Genomic DNA, 16066 nt, shown 5'->3' with positions numbered 1-16066 from the left:
TCATTATAATGGAATAAGTGTTTGCAATAAATGCAATAATTATGATGTATTGTCATGTCATGCACAGAGAGAGAGAGAGACTGAGAGTCAGCCAGCCCAAGAAATAATACGATGGATCAATGACTAATAATATGACCGTACAGTACAAGGACTGTGCACTGTCCAAAATGTCCCCCTTGTGTGGACAAATAAAGGCTATCTTATCATATTCTCTAAACTGATGTGTAACTTTAGCCTAGGTGTCGACGCCCTTCTGCCAGTGGCACAGCAGAGAGCCAACCTTCAAACACGTTTAACCTCGTCGATCTCAGCGCACCTCTGGGTGACGGTCACTCTTACTTTTCTGAGGTCAAAGGTCAACACATAAACATGTGTCTGGGCATAGCTATAGGGTATAGCTATAATAATATCACAACTACTCAAAACTACTCAAGTTTAATTTCTCTATGTAGAAATAGTCTGTACACATTTACATTCTCCATATTAGCACATACAATAACTGCTCCTACATTATTGTACATTATGCATTTTTACAAGAGCAGAAGCTTTAGATAATATAACAGGAGATAACAACTTTTCTATAAGAAGAAAAATAAAGCTATAAATACATATAATAACACGATTTTTCAACAAAAAACATAAAAATATTGGCATCATTCAGTCTGATATTAACGTATATGTGTCTCTCTAAAAAAATTGAGATTTCGGTAAATTCAAAGATGAAACGTCCAGCTTCAGTGCCCTGCGCCTACCCAGAATTCACTGCGTGGAAGGGGTAGAAGTCCGCACAGGCCTGTCCTAAATTAGACCCTCTACCCTGTGTAAAAATAGGACAGCGTGATGGGTGTGCGCTTGCATGTTGACTGCAGGGAGCGCAGAGTGAGGAAATCAAGCACACCCTTTGTTAGATGCATCTGAACAGACTCAGTACATGGTGTCTTCGTAGATGTCGGTGCGAAGGCAGAAGAGGATTCCCCCACCCAACATGAAGATGGTGGCTCCCCAGCCCAGACCGTAGCCCCAGTTGAACTCATGGTACGTCTGAAGAACTGTGCCATCGATGAATTTGATGGGGTACAGCACCAGAGCACAGGCCTGGAGCACCACTGGAACAGAGCAATAAAAACATATTATTAAAAGATTACAAAGCTTCTAGGTCTCTCATCTTACTTGTTTCTTATATGTAATTCTATAATTGGTGTAAATGAGCAAACATTCCCAAGATGGATTTCAAAATGTCTTAAATTCTTGTGTTTTTTTCCAGCCTTGTGCCTTCATTAGTAATTACATTGAACAATTGGGATTATTCTTGTTCCTTAGTTAACAGAAGTGAGACGTTTCCTCTGTCCAGTCAGTGGTCCCTGCAGTAATTCTGTTCATGACGTCATATATAATGTCCTGTACATTTTCTTTGAGAGACTTTCCGGAAAAGTGCCCCACCTTTCCTTCCTAAAGACACTTACTAGTGGAAGCCCAGGAATGTGGCAGTGCTGTTGTGCACAAAAAACTGTTCAGGTCAGATTTCGGGACAAAAAATAAATCTCACGCAGTAAAAGCCCCTAAGCATTTTACTTCTAACACAGTTCCACTTTCTACTGCTGCCGCCTCAGACTGTGGTCCATAGAGAGGCCGTTTCTCTCCAAGGAATTACACACCGGAAAGAATAACACAGCACCCACAGCGAGCACTAACACTAATGCCTTTGTGACTCTGTTTTAGACATAAAATAAGACCATGGCTGTACTTTCAAAATAACCGTCAATGTAATGGAGAATTACTTAGTTAGGTAATAGTGAGTTTTGTAAAATGTTTTCAATTGGAAATTTGGGATATTTGTCAATATTTAGACAGTATTTTAGAGAGTGTATGAGTTGGAAATGCTACAAAAGAGATTGTCAAAGTTAAGAATACAGCTGTAATTGCATAAACAAGCGCTTCATGCTAAATGTAAATGTGCATAAAAACGGGCAAAAGAGGGATCTGCTGATTCTGAAGAAGCTTAGAATGACTGAAGCCAAACAGTGTCATATTTTTACAGTTTCCTTGTGATATTCAAGCAAGTCAAGCAAAACATAATGTATCATGAAGTTTTGCTGTCTCAGTGACTTCACTAACATCTAAAGTCTGCAGATTAGAGGTTTGCTTTTTCTTGGCTCATGCGCCAACTACTTTCCAGTTTCTTTACCACAGAAAATGTGAGCTCAACCAATGTGCCTCATTCAGAAACATAATGTGTGCTGGAAAAACTCCCTCTGGAAATTGTTGTGGTTGCTGAATGAACTGTGAAAGGGATCGGCCCAAAAGAGAACTTGAACTACGCTGCCTATCGTTTGTATCACAGGAGCTTATTGTGATATTATTGTGAAATTACTCCAGATGAGTCCGGATGAGAAAAAAGTTTATCCAAGTGTATATGACTTCATAATTCTGAAAATGTAAAATATTCTCCCACGATATATTGTCAAAAATAATTGAGTACAGTAACACCCCCCAATAGTAGCAATATAACAGTACATTTACTGTAATATAATCACTCAAAAAAACAACAACCTTGTATCAACATTTTATAATAGAAACAGTGCAAGGTGCAAACTTTTGTTACTAAGCTAAGGTCACCTGGTTAACAAAGAAATCAGATCAAATGTCTTACATGGCAGAGGGTTTATACCTGCAGTGAAGAGGAACACAGCCACAGGCCGATAGTATCGTCTGTGTGTCCCATGGCAAAGCGAGATGAGGGCCACCAAAAATGCCACCAGAGTCGCAGCTGCCCCAGCCACGAGGAGCACCAGTGTGGCAATCTGCCAGTCTAGAGGACAGAGACAGGTTAGAGAGGGGCAAAAGCAGCATCGTCCCAACAAAAGACTGATTCACCTCTGCTGCTGAAATGAAATGCTGTGCTGACAAACACCACACAAAGAAACCCAGACAGAACAACACTGACAAACAGGTTTGAATATGTTTAAGTAGAGCTCTTCTGTCGTGGAGAGAGGAGATTTCAGTGCTTAGATGACTAAAAACTGAAAAATTATCAACATGTCATTGAAAGAATCATCCATTGATCTATTCACTACCTTTTGTGCAATGCAATTCTACTTGTAACCAAATTGAGGTATTTCTCATACATATGCCTATGTCTGTACGCTGTTCACTTTTGATTTTATCCCAGCCAATCGTGGCCCGTTTGTGGGCAGTGATTTGTGTATTGATTTGGGAATGGTTAATTTAAAGCATTAACATTTACTACATGAAATTAGGTGTTTTAGACACTTATGTCCATTTATGAAATTTCCCCATGTGGGACAATAAAGGAATATCTTATCTTATCTTATACAAATGGTTTTATGAAATATGAGTAAGTCTTATATACAACCAGCATATGTAAGTTGCAAACAACTTTTGCAAGTGTCTTGTCCTTTTCTCTCCCTTTGTCCAGATCCTCTTTGATTCTTCACAAACATTCTGACCTCAAAAGGCTCAGCTCCATGATGAAGCTCCACCATTGTCCCCTGAACTTTTGTTTCATTTGTCTTTAGGACAAGAAGAGGCACTGACTGCCAACACCAGATGGACCCCTAAAGTCCACTCAAGAAACCCACATCTAACTAATTATGTACAACTATATTATAGTAAGGCCTGCAGCTACAGTTTCACACACTTGGTGATGGTCCAAGTGTCAGATTACTTCACTACAAAAATAAACTGAAAGAGAAGAATCCTGGGAAAGATTTATGTACATAGAAAGTTTGCTTTGACCCCACCATACCCCTCTACTCTAGCCTAATGAGGCCAGTGCACCCTTAAAGACTAACCCAACCCCTTTAAACAAAACACATTCCAAAATATTATACCACGCTCAACCGCACCTGCATGTTTTTGTCCCAATATTTTGCTTCTCTTTTGCCATTTTGGTTTACCTTTTTCTTACATGAGTAGGGATTAAGATGGCAAACAACAGCATGCATGAAAGAGAGCAAAGGTATTTGAAATCTGTGCATTTCAAGCCGATTCTGCCCTCAATGGGAAAGAGAGAAGGGGTTGAAGCAAAAGACACCCTGCCTAGAAACAAGTGGTTGTTAAAGATATTGCCCTGGTGCATGCACTAAAATGCACACATAAGCCACTAATGTAACTTTATTGACTATAGTTAAGTCAAACCCTTTCCAAACATCCCAAAGTGCAGTATCCTGACAGCAGCACGTCATAGCTCTGGTATGAAACATGGACACTGAGGAATGCCAGGGGACCGTTTCCTGCAGCTGGACAGGGCTCAGATTGTATTCACTTTTAATAAACAGACCTTTAGATGGTATGCAAGATGTATTACTGCTGAAAATATATTTGTTTATACGGCTCAAAGTTGCAATGAGCATTTAGTTGAGTTAATCATAAATAATACATGCATAAACAAGAAATACTGAAGACAAAACACCCTTTCTCAGACTCAAACTTACTAAAAACACTTCGACACCATGACAGAGCAGGTGATTGACATCGTTCCCTACCAGATGTGAGCGTGGAGAAGCAGCTCCACTCGGGCTCTTGTCCCGTGCGCGCCGCGGACAGGGAACAGGACTCCCACAGGGACAAGGAGAAGTGCTCCGCGGTGACCCAGGCGGGACTGAGCAGCGCCACCACGTCCAGACACAGCGCCAGGAACACGCACAGCAGCGCGATCAGCTTGAACGGGCGGAACACGTACGTCTCGTCCGCGGACATCGTCCTCTGCAAAGATTGTCCCTCCGGTGAGTCTCAGAGAGGACAACAAAGAGCGGGACAGGAGAATTGAACACGCGAGTTTAAGAGTACCGGAGCTGCGCCTGCGGGACAGTGCGTCCTCCTCGCGCACGGGCTCTGAGCGTCAAGCTGCAGCTGTAACTCTGGCTTCCGGAGATGACCTTTCAAAGTTAAGCCTCTATGAACGCGAGGGTCGTGAGCAGGGGTGGGCAGAAGAGTACAGACTTTAAATAGTCTAAAAAGCTACATTGGGGAAATTTCAAAGGATACTTCAAGGACTCTCAATGGATAGTTCAGGAAAAATCCAAAACTAGCGGTGCAAGAGACACATGTTCAGATCATGTATCGTTTGTCACTTGACTCACTCACAGTGGGAAGAGTTATGATTGTCTAGTACTTTAAACAAAATATTATCCAAGTAGGAGTCCGAAAACTACTCTGAGAAGTTTAAAAAATATACTCTGATGGTTGCTTTATGGATCTATATCTCCTCGAGAGGGGCTGGACGCTCCACTTCTCTGGTGTTGCCCGCGGGGAGAGGCGGCGGGCTGGTGTGGGCTTGCTGATAGCCCCTCAGCTCAGCCGCCACGTGTTGGAGTTTACCCCGGTGAACGAGAGGGTTGCGTCCCTCCGCCTTCGGGTGGGGGACAGGTCTCTCACTGTTGTGGCGGCCTACGGGCCGAACAGCAGTGCAGAGTACCCGGCCTTCTTGGAGTCCTTGGGAGGGGTACTGGACAGTGCACCGACCGGGGACTCCGTTGTTCTACTGGGGGACTTCAACGCCCACGTGGGCAATGACAGTGACACCTGGAGAGGGGTGATCGGGAAGAACGGCTTCCCCGATCTGAACCCGAGCGGTGTTCAGTTATTGGACTTCTGTGCTAGCCACGGATTGTCCATAACGAACACCATGTTCAAGCACAAGGGTGTTCATCAGTGCACATGGCACCAGGACACCCTAGGCCGGAGGTCAATGATCGACTTTGTTGTCGTGTCATCTGACCTCCGGCCGCGTGTCTTGGACACTCGGGTGAAGAGAGGGGCAGAGTTGTCAACCGATCACCACCTGGTGGTGAGTTGGATCCGCTGGCGGAGGAGGAAGCCGGACAGACTTGGCAGACCCAAGCGCATTGTGAGGGTCTGTTGGGAACGTCTAGTGGAGCCCTCTGTCAGTAGGGTATTCAACTCGCACCTCCGGGAGAGCTTCTCCCATGTCCCGGGGGAGGCTGGGGACATTGAGTCCGAGTGGACCATGTTCTCCGCCTCCATTGTTGATGCGGCTGCTCGGAGCTGTGGTCGCAAGGTCTCCGGTGCCTGTCGTGGCGGCAACCCCCGAACCCGGTGGTGGACACCGGAAGTAAGGGATGCCGTCAGACTGAAGAAGGAGGCCTATCAGGCCACTCTGGCTTGTAGGTCTCTGGAGGTCATCGACGGGTATCGGCAGGCCAAGCGAGCCGCGGTTCGTGCTGTCGCAGAGGCAAAAACCCGGGCCTGGGAGGAGTTCGGGGAGGCCATGGAGGAGGACTATCGGTCGGCACCAAAGAAATTCTGGCAAATCGTCCGGCGCCTCAGGAGGGGGAAGCAGTGTCTCACCAACACCGTTTACGGTGCGGGTGGAGGCCTGCTGACCTCGACTGGGGATGTCGTCGGACGGTGGAAGGAATACTTTGAGGATCTCCTTAATCCCTCAGTCACGTCTTCCGAAGAGGAAGTAGAGACCAGGGACTCGGAGGCTGGCTCATCCATCACCCAAGCTGAAGTCACTGAGGTTGTTCGCAAACTCCTCGGTGGCAGGGCTCCGGAGGTGGATGAGATCCGCCCTGAGTACCTAAAGTATCTGGATGTTGTAGGACTGTCTTGGTTGGCACGTCTCTGCAACATCGCGTGGCGTTCGGGGACCGTGCCTCTGGACTGGCAGACCGGGGTGGTGGTCCCTCTGTTCAAGAAGGGGGACCGGAGGGTGTGTTCCAACTACAGAGGGCTCACACTCCTCAGCCTCCCAGGTAAGGTCTATTCCAAGGTACTGGAGAGGAGAATCCGACCGATAGTCGAACCTCGGGTTCAGGAGGAGCAGAGTGGTTTTCGTCCCGGTCGTGGAACACTGGACCAGCTCTATACCCTCCATCGGGTGCTCGAGGGTTCATGGGAGTTTGCCCAACCAGTCCACATGTGCTTTGTGGATCTGGAGAAGGCTTTCGACCCTGTCCCTCGGGGTGTCCTTTGGGGGGTGCTCCGGGAGTACGGGGTCCGGGGCCCTTTGCTCAGGGCTGTCCGGTCCCTGTATGACCGGAGCAGGAGCTGTGTTCGCATTGCCGGCAGTAAGTCAGACCTGTTCCCAGTGCATGTTGGACTCCGCCAGGGCTGCCCTTTGTCACCGGTTCTGTTCATAATTTTTATGGACAGAATTTCTAGGCGCAGTCAGGGGTCGGAGGGTGTCCGGTTTGGGGACCACAGGATCTCGTATCTGCTGTTTGCAGACGATGTTGTCCTGATGGCTCCATCAAACCCGGACCTGCAACATGCACTGGGACGGTTTGCAGCCGAGTGTGAAGCGGCTGGGATGAGAATCAGCACCTCCAAATCCGAGGCCATGGTTCTCGACCGGAAAAAGGTGGCTTGCCCTTTCCAGGTGGGTGGGGTGTCCTTGCCCCAAGTGGAGGAGTTCAAGTATCTCGGGGTCTTGTTCACGAGTGAGGGAAGGATGGAGCGTGAGATCGACAGGCGGATCGGTGCAGCGGCTGCAGTGATGCAGTCGCTGCATCGGACTGTTGTGGTGAAGAGGGAGCTGAGCCGAAAGGCAAAGCTCTCTATTTACCAGTCGGTCTACGTTCCTACCCTCACCTATGGTCATGAGCTTTGGGTAGTGACCGAAAGAAGAAGATCGCGGATACAAGCGGTCGAAATGAGTTTCCTCCGCCGTGTGGCTGGGCACTCCCTTAGAGATAAGGTGAGGAGCTCGGCCACACGGGGGGAGCTCCGAGTAGAGCCGCTGCTCCTCCACGTTGAGAGGAGCCAGCTGAGGTGGCTCGGGCATCTGTTCCGGATGCCTCCTGGGCGCCTCCCTCGGGAGGTGTTTCAGGCATGTCCCACCGGGAAGAGGCCCCGAGGAAGACCCAGGACACGCTGGAGAGACTATGTCTCTCGGCTGGCCTGGGAACGCCTCGGGATCCCCCCGGAGGAGTTAGAGGAAGTGTCTGGGGAGAAGGAAGTCTGGGAGTCCCTGCTCAGACTGTTGCCCCCGCGACCCGGCCCAGGATAAAGCGGCAGAAGATGGATGGATGGATGGATGGATGGTTGCTTTATGGACTACTAGGCTGAGGTGTAAAACGTGTGCTTTTATTTTGTAAAAGTATTAGGCCTATGAAAAGAGTCACTGTTCCTAAAGATCCATAAAACCACAGACCCATGTTATGTACACAGTAAGTACTATTTCAGGATGGCTGTGTAAGTCATTGTTTGGCTGAATATATTACACAAGTTACTGAAATAAACATTGCACATTAGTTCTCGGAGGAAGCAGCCTTCAGTTGCCCAACATTTTTTTTTTAGGCTTCAATGTAAGTCTCAAGTAGACGTCAAACGTATTTAATCTTTACCATACACGCATTACCTTAATTGTCCACCAGATGACGTACGCGCAGCATTTGCACACGTTCAACAGACTAGGAGCCTATAGTCCCATGAAGAAACATACACATTGTACATCTTATTATGCTCAAGATTAGATTAATGCTTTCGCCAATTGCAGTCCTTTCCTTTGGGAAAACAAAAACAAAACAAAACACATGAACCCAAATTATATTAACCCACATTATATTTTATCAGGTGTAAAATATATTGTAGGCCTCACAGGATATGATGAGATGGAAATACACACTTTTTATGGACCTAACAGACTATACTTTCATTGCCTCATTATGTGAATAAAAGACAGAAACTAGGTTAGAATGTTTATCTTTAGCATCATTTTGACCTCCTTAATATGAACCATCATCTGTGCTCTCTCCGCCCTCCAAGAAACTATCTGTTCCAATAATAACAAGTGGATACAAAAGCACACAATTATTTCAAATTATTTTTTAAGAAAACCAACTAATATCTGCAGTGCAGATGGATGGTAGCAGAAGCTATTTCAGGTACAGATCATCTTGAACTTGATCCGTATCAAGATTGTAACCCAACAGCCAGGCTAATTGCATAAAATATTTTATTTGGGTCACCAAAAATCAGGTCATAATGTTTGAAGAAAAACGTTTGGGTTGTTCCTTTATAAAAGGAAGGGCTCATAATTAAGATAAGATAAGATATTCCTTTATTGTCCCACATGAGGAAATGTCATTGTTGCAACGCAGGTAGATACAGAGGTAGATGCAGAGGAAAAGAACAGATCACTTATAGGAAGTTTGAAAAACACTCTCAATAGAAGATCTCCTATAAACAAAAACTCCTATAGACAAAACCTCCAATTTCCCAACAAGGGATGGAGGGGAAAAATAATAAAGATAAAAATAAATCAGTTTTGTTTTTGTTTTTTTAATGAAGAAAAAAGGATAAATTAATTGGCTCGAGCCATTCCATGGAATGGAACGAGTCTTTGTTCTTGCCATGGTTTCTTATTCTTTTTATTCTTATTATTGTTCTTGCATGGTAAAACTTTGCCACAACTCGGGCATTTTTGACCCTTGAACATTGATGAATGTCACACATGGAACATAGACGCGATCGGCTCGTCCCGAACTCCAATAAAATGGAGGTTGCGAGAACGCCCGTCGCAACAGTGCCGACAAGTTCAAAAAAGAAAAAACATGAAACGCTTAATCTTTGGCCTTGGCACATGAAACTTGGGACATTGATAGAGCTACCTTTGACCTCTGACCTTTGATGAGTAAAACGCACCTGGCAGCATCGCTCTATGATAAACAGGAAGTCAGCCATGTCAAATCAAAGTGGCACCGCCACGTTTGACTTTTTTTTTTTTACAAATTTACTCTATAGCGCCCCCTACCCATTGTGTGAAAAAGTCAACATTGTCTGATTTGTTTGAAACTCATGGTTTGTATTCTCCTGGAGACGCCATGAAAAAAGTTTATTGCAGATATTGTGTATTTTCACAATTGGCCAGCAGAGGCGCAATGAATGCCTTCACTCTTCCTCTTTTATTTTGATGGGACGTTTCCTCTCATGCCGCAGTCTTAGCATTAGAATTATTATTCTTTAGACTTTATTATTTAGACTTTATTCTTTAGACTTCTTTAGAATTTTATTCTTTAGACTTAAATTCTTTTGACTTTATTCTTTAGACTTTATTCTTTCTGCCACAACTCGGGTATTTTTGAACCCTGAACATCAATCGCTGCTTGGTAGCCGTGCGTCTACGAGTGGCAGCTCGTAGACGCACGGCGTAGACTTTTTAACACCAAAGCAATGGAAGGAGTACTTTTACGGACTACGACAGAGTCTGAGGACAAAGCACTGGAAGTCAAGGCACTGGAAGAAGAACTTTTAGGACTACGACAAAGTCTAAGGAATAAAGTCTGGCGGTAATGCAACACTCGGATGTCAACCGCCATAAAACAACAACAACAACAACAACAACAACGCAAAGCACTGGAAGTCAAGGCACTGGAAGAAGAACTTTTAGGACTACGACAAAGTTTAAGGAATAAAGTCTGGCGGTAATGCAACACTCGGATGTCAACCGCCATAAAACAACAACAACAACAACAACAACAACAAAGGCGACATCAGTGGACATATTAAAGCCTATAGAATGAAGCCTGAAGAATAAAGCTGTACGGTGGAAGCACCGAACGTCAAAGAAGGAGAGGAAGATGAAGAAGAGTCTCCCTGGAATAAAGCCGGTCACAAAGACATATCATGACCTCATGGGCTTTGTAACACCAAAGCAATGGAAGGAGTACTTTTACGGACTACGACAGAGTCTGAGGACTACGACGACAGAGTCTGAGGACTACGACAAAGTCTGAGGAATAAAGTCTGGCGGTAATGCAACACTTGGATGCCAACCGCCATAAAACAACAACAACAACAACAACAATCAATGAAAAGTCCCGGGTCACCGAGGCTCTCTCTCTTTGTCCCTGCTCAAGTCTGCGTTCAGCACGATCTTGCAATTTGTCAGGACAAACAACTACAATCACAAACTATGCAATCATCAACTGTGAATTACTGAGCGTCGGTTGGTATGCCGCAAAATGCAGCAGAAAACATGGACGGGCGGGAAGGCGGTCGCGCGGGAGGCAAGAGCCATCATCGCTGCTACCACGGCTTTAATTCTTCTTCTTCTTGGAGGCTGGTATCCAAGTGTTACCGCCAGACTTTATTCTTTAGACTTTATCCTTTATATTGTTTGGCATAATTCAAGTATAAGTGTTTCCATGGACCTGCCTGACTTACCACTGGTGTAGTAATGACTGTTTATATCAACTTTTGACCTAAATATCTAAATAAAATCTGGAAAATCACAATATATATCTAAACTTTAAAATCTCTGTGCCCTGTGCACAGTGCTGTCTTTTTGTCGACTCCTCGCCGCCTTTTTAGTCCACATTGTTCTGCCAAGCTGCCAGCGGGGACTCTACTACTATGTGTCTGTGGACAAGTCACCCCCCTCTGTCCCCTCTCTGTCCTTCTTCTGTCCCCCCTCTGTCCTTCCTCTGTCCTTCCTCTGTCCCCTCTCTGTCCTTCTTCTGTCCCCCCTCTGTCCTTCCTCTGTCCTTCCTCTGTCCCCCCTCTGTCCTTCCTCTGTCCCCTCTCTGTCCTTCTTCTGTCCCCCCTCTGTCCTTCCTCTGTCCTTCCTCTGTCCCCCCTCTGTCCTTCCTCTGTCCCCTCTCTGTCCTTCTTCTGTCCCTCCTCTGTCCTTCCTCTGTCCACCCTCTGTCCCCCATCTGTCCCCTCTCTGTCACCCCTCTGTCCACTCTCTGTCACTCCTCTGTCCCCTCTGTCACCCCTCTGTCTCCCCTCTGTTTCCCCTCTGTCCGCCCTCTGTCTGTCCTCTGTCCCCCCTCTGTCCTTCCTCTGTCCTCCCTCTGTCCCCTCTTTGTCCCCCCTTTGTCTCTCCTCTGTCACCCCTCTGTCTCCCCTCTGTCTCTCCTCTGTCTCTCCTCTGTCCCCCCTCTGTCCTCCCTCTGTCCCCCCTCTGTCCCCCCTCTGTCCCTCCTCTGTCCCCCCTATGTCCCCCTTCTGTCCTCCCTCTGTCACCCCTCTGTCTCCCCTCTGTCTCTCCTCTGTCTCTCCTCTGTCCCCCCTCTGTCCTCCCTCTGTCCCCCCTCTGTCCTCCCTCTGTCCTCCCTCTGTCCCCTCTTTGTCCCCCCTCTGTCCTCCCTCTGTCACCCCTCTGTCTCCCCTCTGTCTCTCCTCTGTCTCTCCTCTGTCCCCCCTCTGTCCTCCCTCTGTCCCCCCTCTGTCCCTCCTCTGTCCCCCCTCTGTCCTTCCTCTGTCCTCCCTATGTCCCCCCTCTGTCCTCCCTCTGTCTCTCCTCTGTCTCTCCTCTGTCACCCCTCTGTCTCACCTCTGTCTCTCCTCTGTCTCTCCTCTGTCCCCCCTCTGTCCTCCCTCTGTCCCCCCTCTGTCCTCCCTCTGTCCTCCCCCTCACCCCGTCTCTGTCATCTGCCTGCGACACCCCCTCATTAGAGAGACTCTGGTGCAGACAAAGCTACTTGAGACAGCGACTGCCCACGCGATCGTTACAAACTGCTTCTGGATTCAGTTCCACTCTTCAAACAAATTTGTCCTGGTTTAGTTCAGTTACATTTACTTGAGTAACAGTCATCTCCAGACACCATTTTACTCCTTGAGTAATATTCTAATTGAAGTAACATTACTCTTCACTTTGAAAATACCAGATTATGTGCATAATAAATTGGTATTCCCTCCCATTAGGCTGCATTAACTTAACAAATTATAAATCACGTATACGTCCAGATTGTTACAGCTATTTGTTTCCACAAATACATTACTCTTATTTCTTGGAGTAATACCATTTTGAAGTAACGTTACTCTTACTTGAGTAAATATTTTAGCTACTCCACCTACCTCTGATTAAGTCTTTATTTTGACCTTCAAGTCCTGTGTAAGTTCTATTGTTGCATTTGTAGCCTTACATTCCAGCCCATGTACGCTCACTAACTCATGTAGTCACTGATTTGGTTTGATTGATGAGAACAGGAAGACGATCACATTTTACGACCCGTGGAGAAGCAACACATGTGAGTCAAAATTGTGAATCAGCAAAATAAACAACGTTTTTTGCCCTTTTCCTTCAGCATGACGTCACCTCGTGTGTCTCATCCGTCTCCGGCAGCAGCTGTGCAGTATTAGAGGCCGTCAGAGTAGATCCTCTCTGGGGTTCCTGGCAGTGAATAGGCTTCAGAGCAGATGATGAAGCTTTGTTTGACTGAGGACTCATTAATATACAATACACACTGGCCTTGCTGGGATCCTCAGCTCTCTTCCTGGAACAGCAACATCACAGTCTGAGTCAGGCTGTGCTCAGAGAGAAAGTTCAGCAGTCACATGGAAAGATTTATAGTTATTTGGGAAATGTTCTGGTAAAAGTGAAAGGAGGTTCATGATGATTTGAGAATTGCCACAGATGAAAGAAATACCTTTGGAAATGTAAAGAAGAATGTAAATGAGGTAGCAACCATTTTAAAAGTGCCCTATGTAACCTTTCTGGTTGAGGGTCCGCCACCTGCTTGTCTCCATGGAGATGTTATTGCTTTGCACAGAATTCTACATTATTGTGTTTAACTTAGCTATCTCAATGGAAACAGTGAGACTCCCAATAACATGAGGCGGGTGATGGACCGACGACCAGTTACATGCTCCATATGTATGTATTTTCTTAATAAAAACATAAATAATGTTGCGATTGGATTAGGTATTGAATGCTGAAGTGACACAATTTAAGTTGACTAAATGTTTAAAAATGGTAACATGGAATTCCATTATTTAGCCATTTTAATGTTTAACCGCTTGAATTATTGATTTTATTGATCATTTACTGATTGATGAATTGACACATTAACCTCTGTGTCCTCAGGGCCCATTAGGATTCACATGACACTCATCAATCAAGGGTTAGTATGTGTTGATATAGTATCAACACATTCATCTGAAGACAACCCTTCCTAATTATCACACCAAAACAGGGCTTAAATCATATAGTGTGGACTATATATTTGCACTCACATTCCAGGTTATTAAAGCTTTTGCCCTCAGTGACCTTGACAAGTCACTTTGATCACACCCGGCCATTTCGGCAGGGTTGTTTTTCATCCGAATGCTTCAGTTGTCAAGGCGGCTGCCTCTGTACAGTCTGCAGCAGCTGAGAATGAAGTGGCAGCCAAGGTCATGTTGACAGCATCAGGACGCAGCGGTGCGTCCCATTCACTTCCTGTTCTCAGAGTTAGCAGCTTGTCAAAGGATTTGGTCTGGTTCTCTGTAAGCGATGTGGAGTTAAGAGTAGAAAATATTACATTCATAATATCAGATACTAGGCAGATAGATTTAGCCTGGTACCCGAGTAAGGGGGTAGTGAGTCAAAGCTTAAGGGCAAATAGAGACCAATGAACCCGGGAACCATTGGTATATTGCACTTCAAGAATATCAACAAAAGAACTTCTCTTTCTTGACAATTACTGACACTAACATGTGTTTAAAATCTTAAACTTGAATGAAATATCTTGTAATCAAATCTGTAGACAAATACTACAAATCAGTATGCTGCATGTATGAAAGAAAACTCCTTAGCTCAAGTATTTGTTAATGAAATGAGCAAGGAACATCTAATGTGTTTAAAATATACATTGTCACTGCAGTGGTACCTTCCATATGCAGCCTCTGTGTGCTCCCATTCGTCCACCTGTCTCTCTATGGCCTGTCCACTCTGGGTCTGCCTGCCAGCTTGTGGACATCTGTTTACTTCCTGCTCCATCAGTTGTCATGGCTGCGACCCCCCTCATCGTGGTGCAGACCCCTCCTCTCGATCATGTTTCCTCAGACACCAGCTGGGACACAGTTATCCTTCAGTCCAACTCCCAGAGTTTTTAATGTCTCACTAAAATATGACACAAAATAACATTTTAGTTAAGAATTGACATTGCAATGTATCAACACAGAAGGTAATAATCCCAAATAACAGTTCATCCTAAAGGTTTATAAAATCCTCATGTATTCAACAAAAAGGTGCTAAAAACATTATTTTTTCAAACTTATTTTATATGAATGGAAAGTGAACAATAGCAAATATTTGGGTGGGGCACTCATCTTTCTTACAGTCACATGGGGCACAGCCCCTTCAAATTATGGCAGGTCTGTAGACCCCTGTGACAGTTTTTGCATTTATTCCATCTTGTTCACATCTGATTTAAAAAATAAATAAAAAATAATAATAATAATAATAATAATTTTGAATTTTATTAATATTAATTGTATGGGCATTCAACTCATACCTTTATTTATTTTTTACTTTATTGCAAGTCCCTAAATCTACTTATTAGTTAAACTAGCTTAAGCTTTGAAAAAAGAATTATCAAACTGCTCCACTGTTTGTCGGTCCAAACTTCCAACAGCAGCTTTATGCTTTTTTATATTTACCAAAGAAAATTAAGGCGGGATTTGAAATCAAATTTTCCTCTGTGCAGAATTTGTTTCCACTTATTTCCACTAATTAAAGTAAATTGGAGTCCAAAGAGTTCAGGACCAGCTTCAGCTTGAAATGGGAGAAATGTGTTTAGGGAAAATTAGCCAGAATGATAGTCATAAAGAAAATGTACAAGTGGCATTTTACTTGAAAGACTGAAACACGCAGGCAACATTGATTGATTAAGTAGCGTGCATTTGCATTTGCCTACAATATTATACATCTTAATTGATCAGTTAATTTGAATTGAATGACCTCAAAAAGATGTTTTTCTGCAACTCGTCCTGTGCTGGACTTGTACGTTGCCGTGCACCACACAAACATGACATATACAAGCCTATTAGCCTCTAATATGGATGAATCTGAATGTATTTAAATCATTTTCCATGCTTAAGTGTCATTCATTCGCTCTGTTTAGTATTCCTGGAAAGGTTGCCACGGAAACTCCACCTGACCCCATTCAACCTTCTCAAAACTATTATCAGTTTCCCATTTTAAGGAAACAATGTTTGGTCAGAAAGTGTTTCATTAAAGTCTGTATTGACCAAAGAAAAAAGGTCCTTCAGCCTCTTTTACTTGTAGTAAAACACAGTGAGGTCATGGCGATTGAGTAACCTTGAACGTTAAATTATTCAGAGCGGTTGTAAAATCTTGCTCTGTTCG

The 16066-nt window shown here is 44.7% G+C and overlaps 1 protein-coding gene across 1 annotated transcript; it reads right to left on the bottom strand.

Moving 5' to 3' along the window:
• Positions 1–419: 419 nt before the first annotated feature.
• On the bottom strand, positions 420–4804 carry LOC140360845 (transmembrane protein 47-like). The gene is made up of 3 exons (XM_072446264.1): positions 4506–4804; positions 2669–2809; positions 420–1106 (listed from the first exon to the last, which is right to left on the bottom strand). Exons 1-3 carry the CDS (start codon positions 4717–4719, stop codon positions 925–927), a joined length of 537 nt encoding a protein of 178 aa, XP_072302365.1. The 5' UTR covers positions 4720–4804; the 3' UTR covers positions 420–924.
• Between the last annotated feature and the right edge of the window lie 11262 nt (positions 4805–16066).

This window comes from Eucyclogobius newberryi, unplaced genomic scaffold (assembly GCF_026437365.1).
Source record: "Eucyclogobius newberryi isolate DKJ021-1_F unplaced genomic scaffold, fEucNew1.0.hap1 SCAF_15, whole genome shotgun sequence".
In the NCBI taxonomy this organism is placed as follows: domain Eukaryota; kingdom Metazoa; phylum Chordata; class Actinopteri; order Gobiiformes; family Gobiidae; genus Eucyclogobius; species Eucyclogobius newberryi.
The sequence above is the reverse complement of the archived record's forward strand: the minus strand, read 5'-3'. Positions and strand labels throughout refer to the sequence as shown.

Bases quoted from the DNA above. Each gene is read 5' to 3' on its own strand.
- LOC140360845 (XM_072446264.1), bottom strand. From the start codon at position 4,719: ATGTCCGCGGACGAGACGTACGTGTTCCGCCCGTTCAAGCTGATCGCG. The intron at 2,810-4,505 runs GTAGGGAACGAT...TCTGTCCTCTAG, and splicing joins CTTCTCCACGCTCACATCTG to ACTGGCAGATTGCCACACTG. The intron at 1,107-2,668 runs GTATAAACCCTC...GCTCTGTTCCAG, and splicing joins TGTGTTCCTCTTCACTGCAG to TGGTGCTCCAGGCCTGTGCT.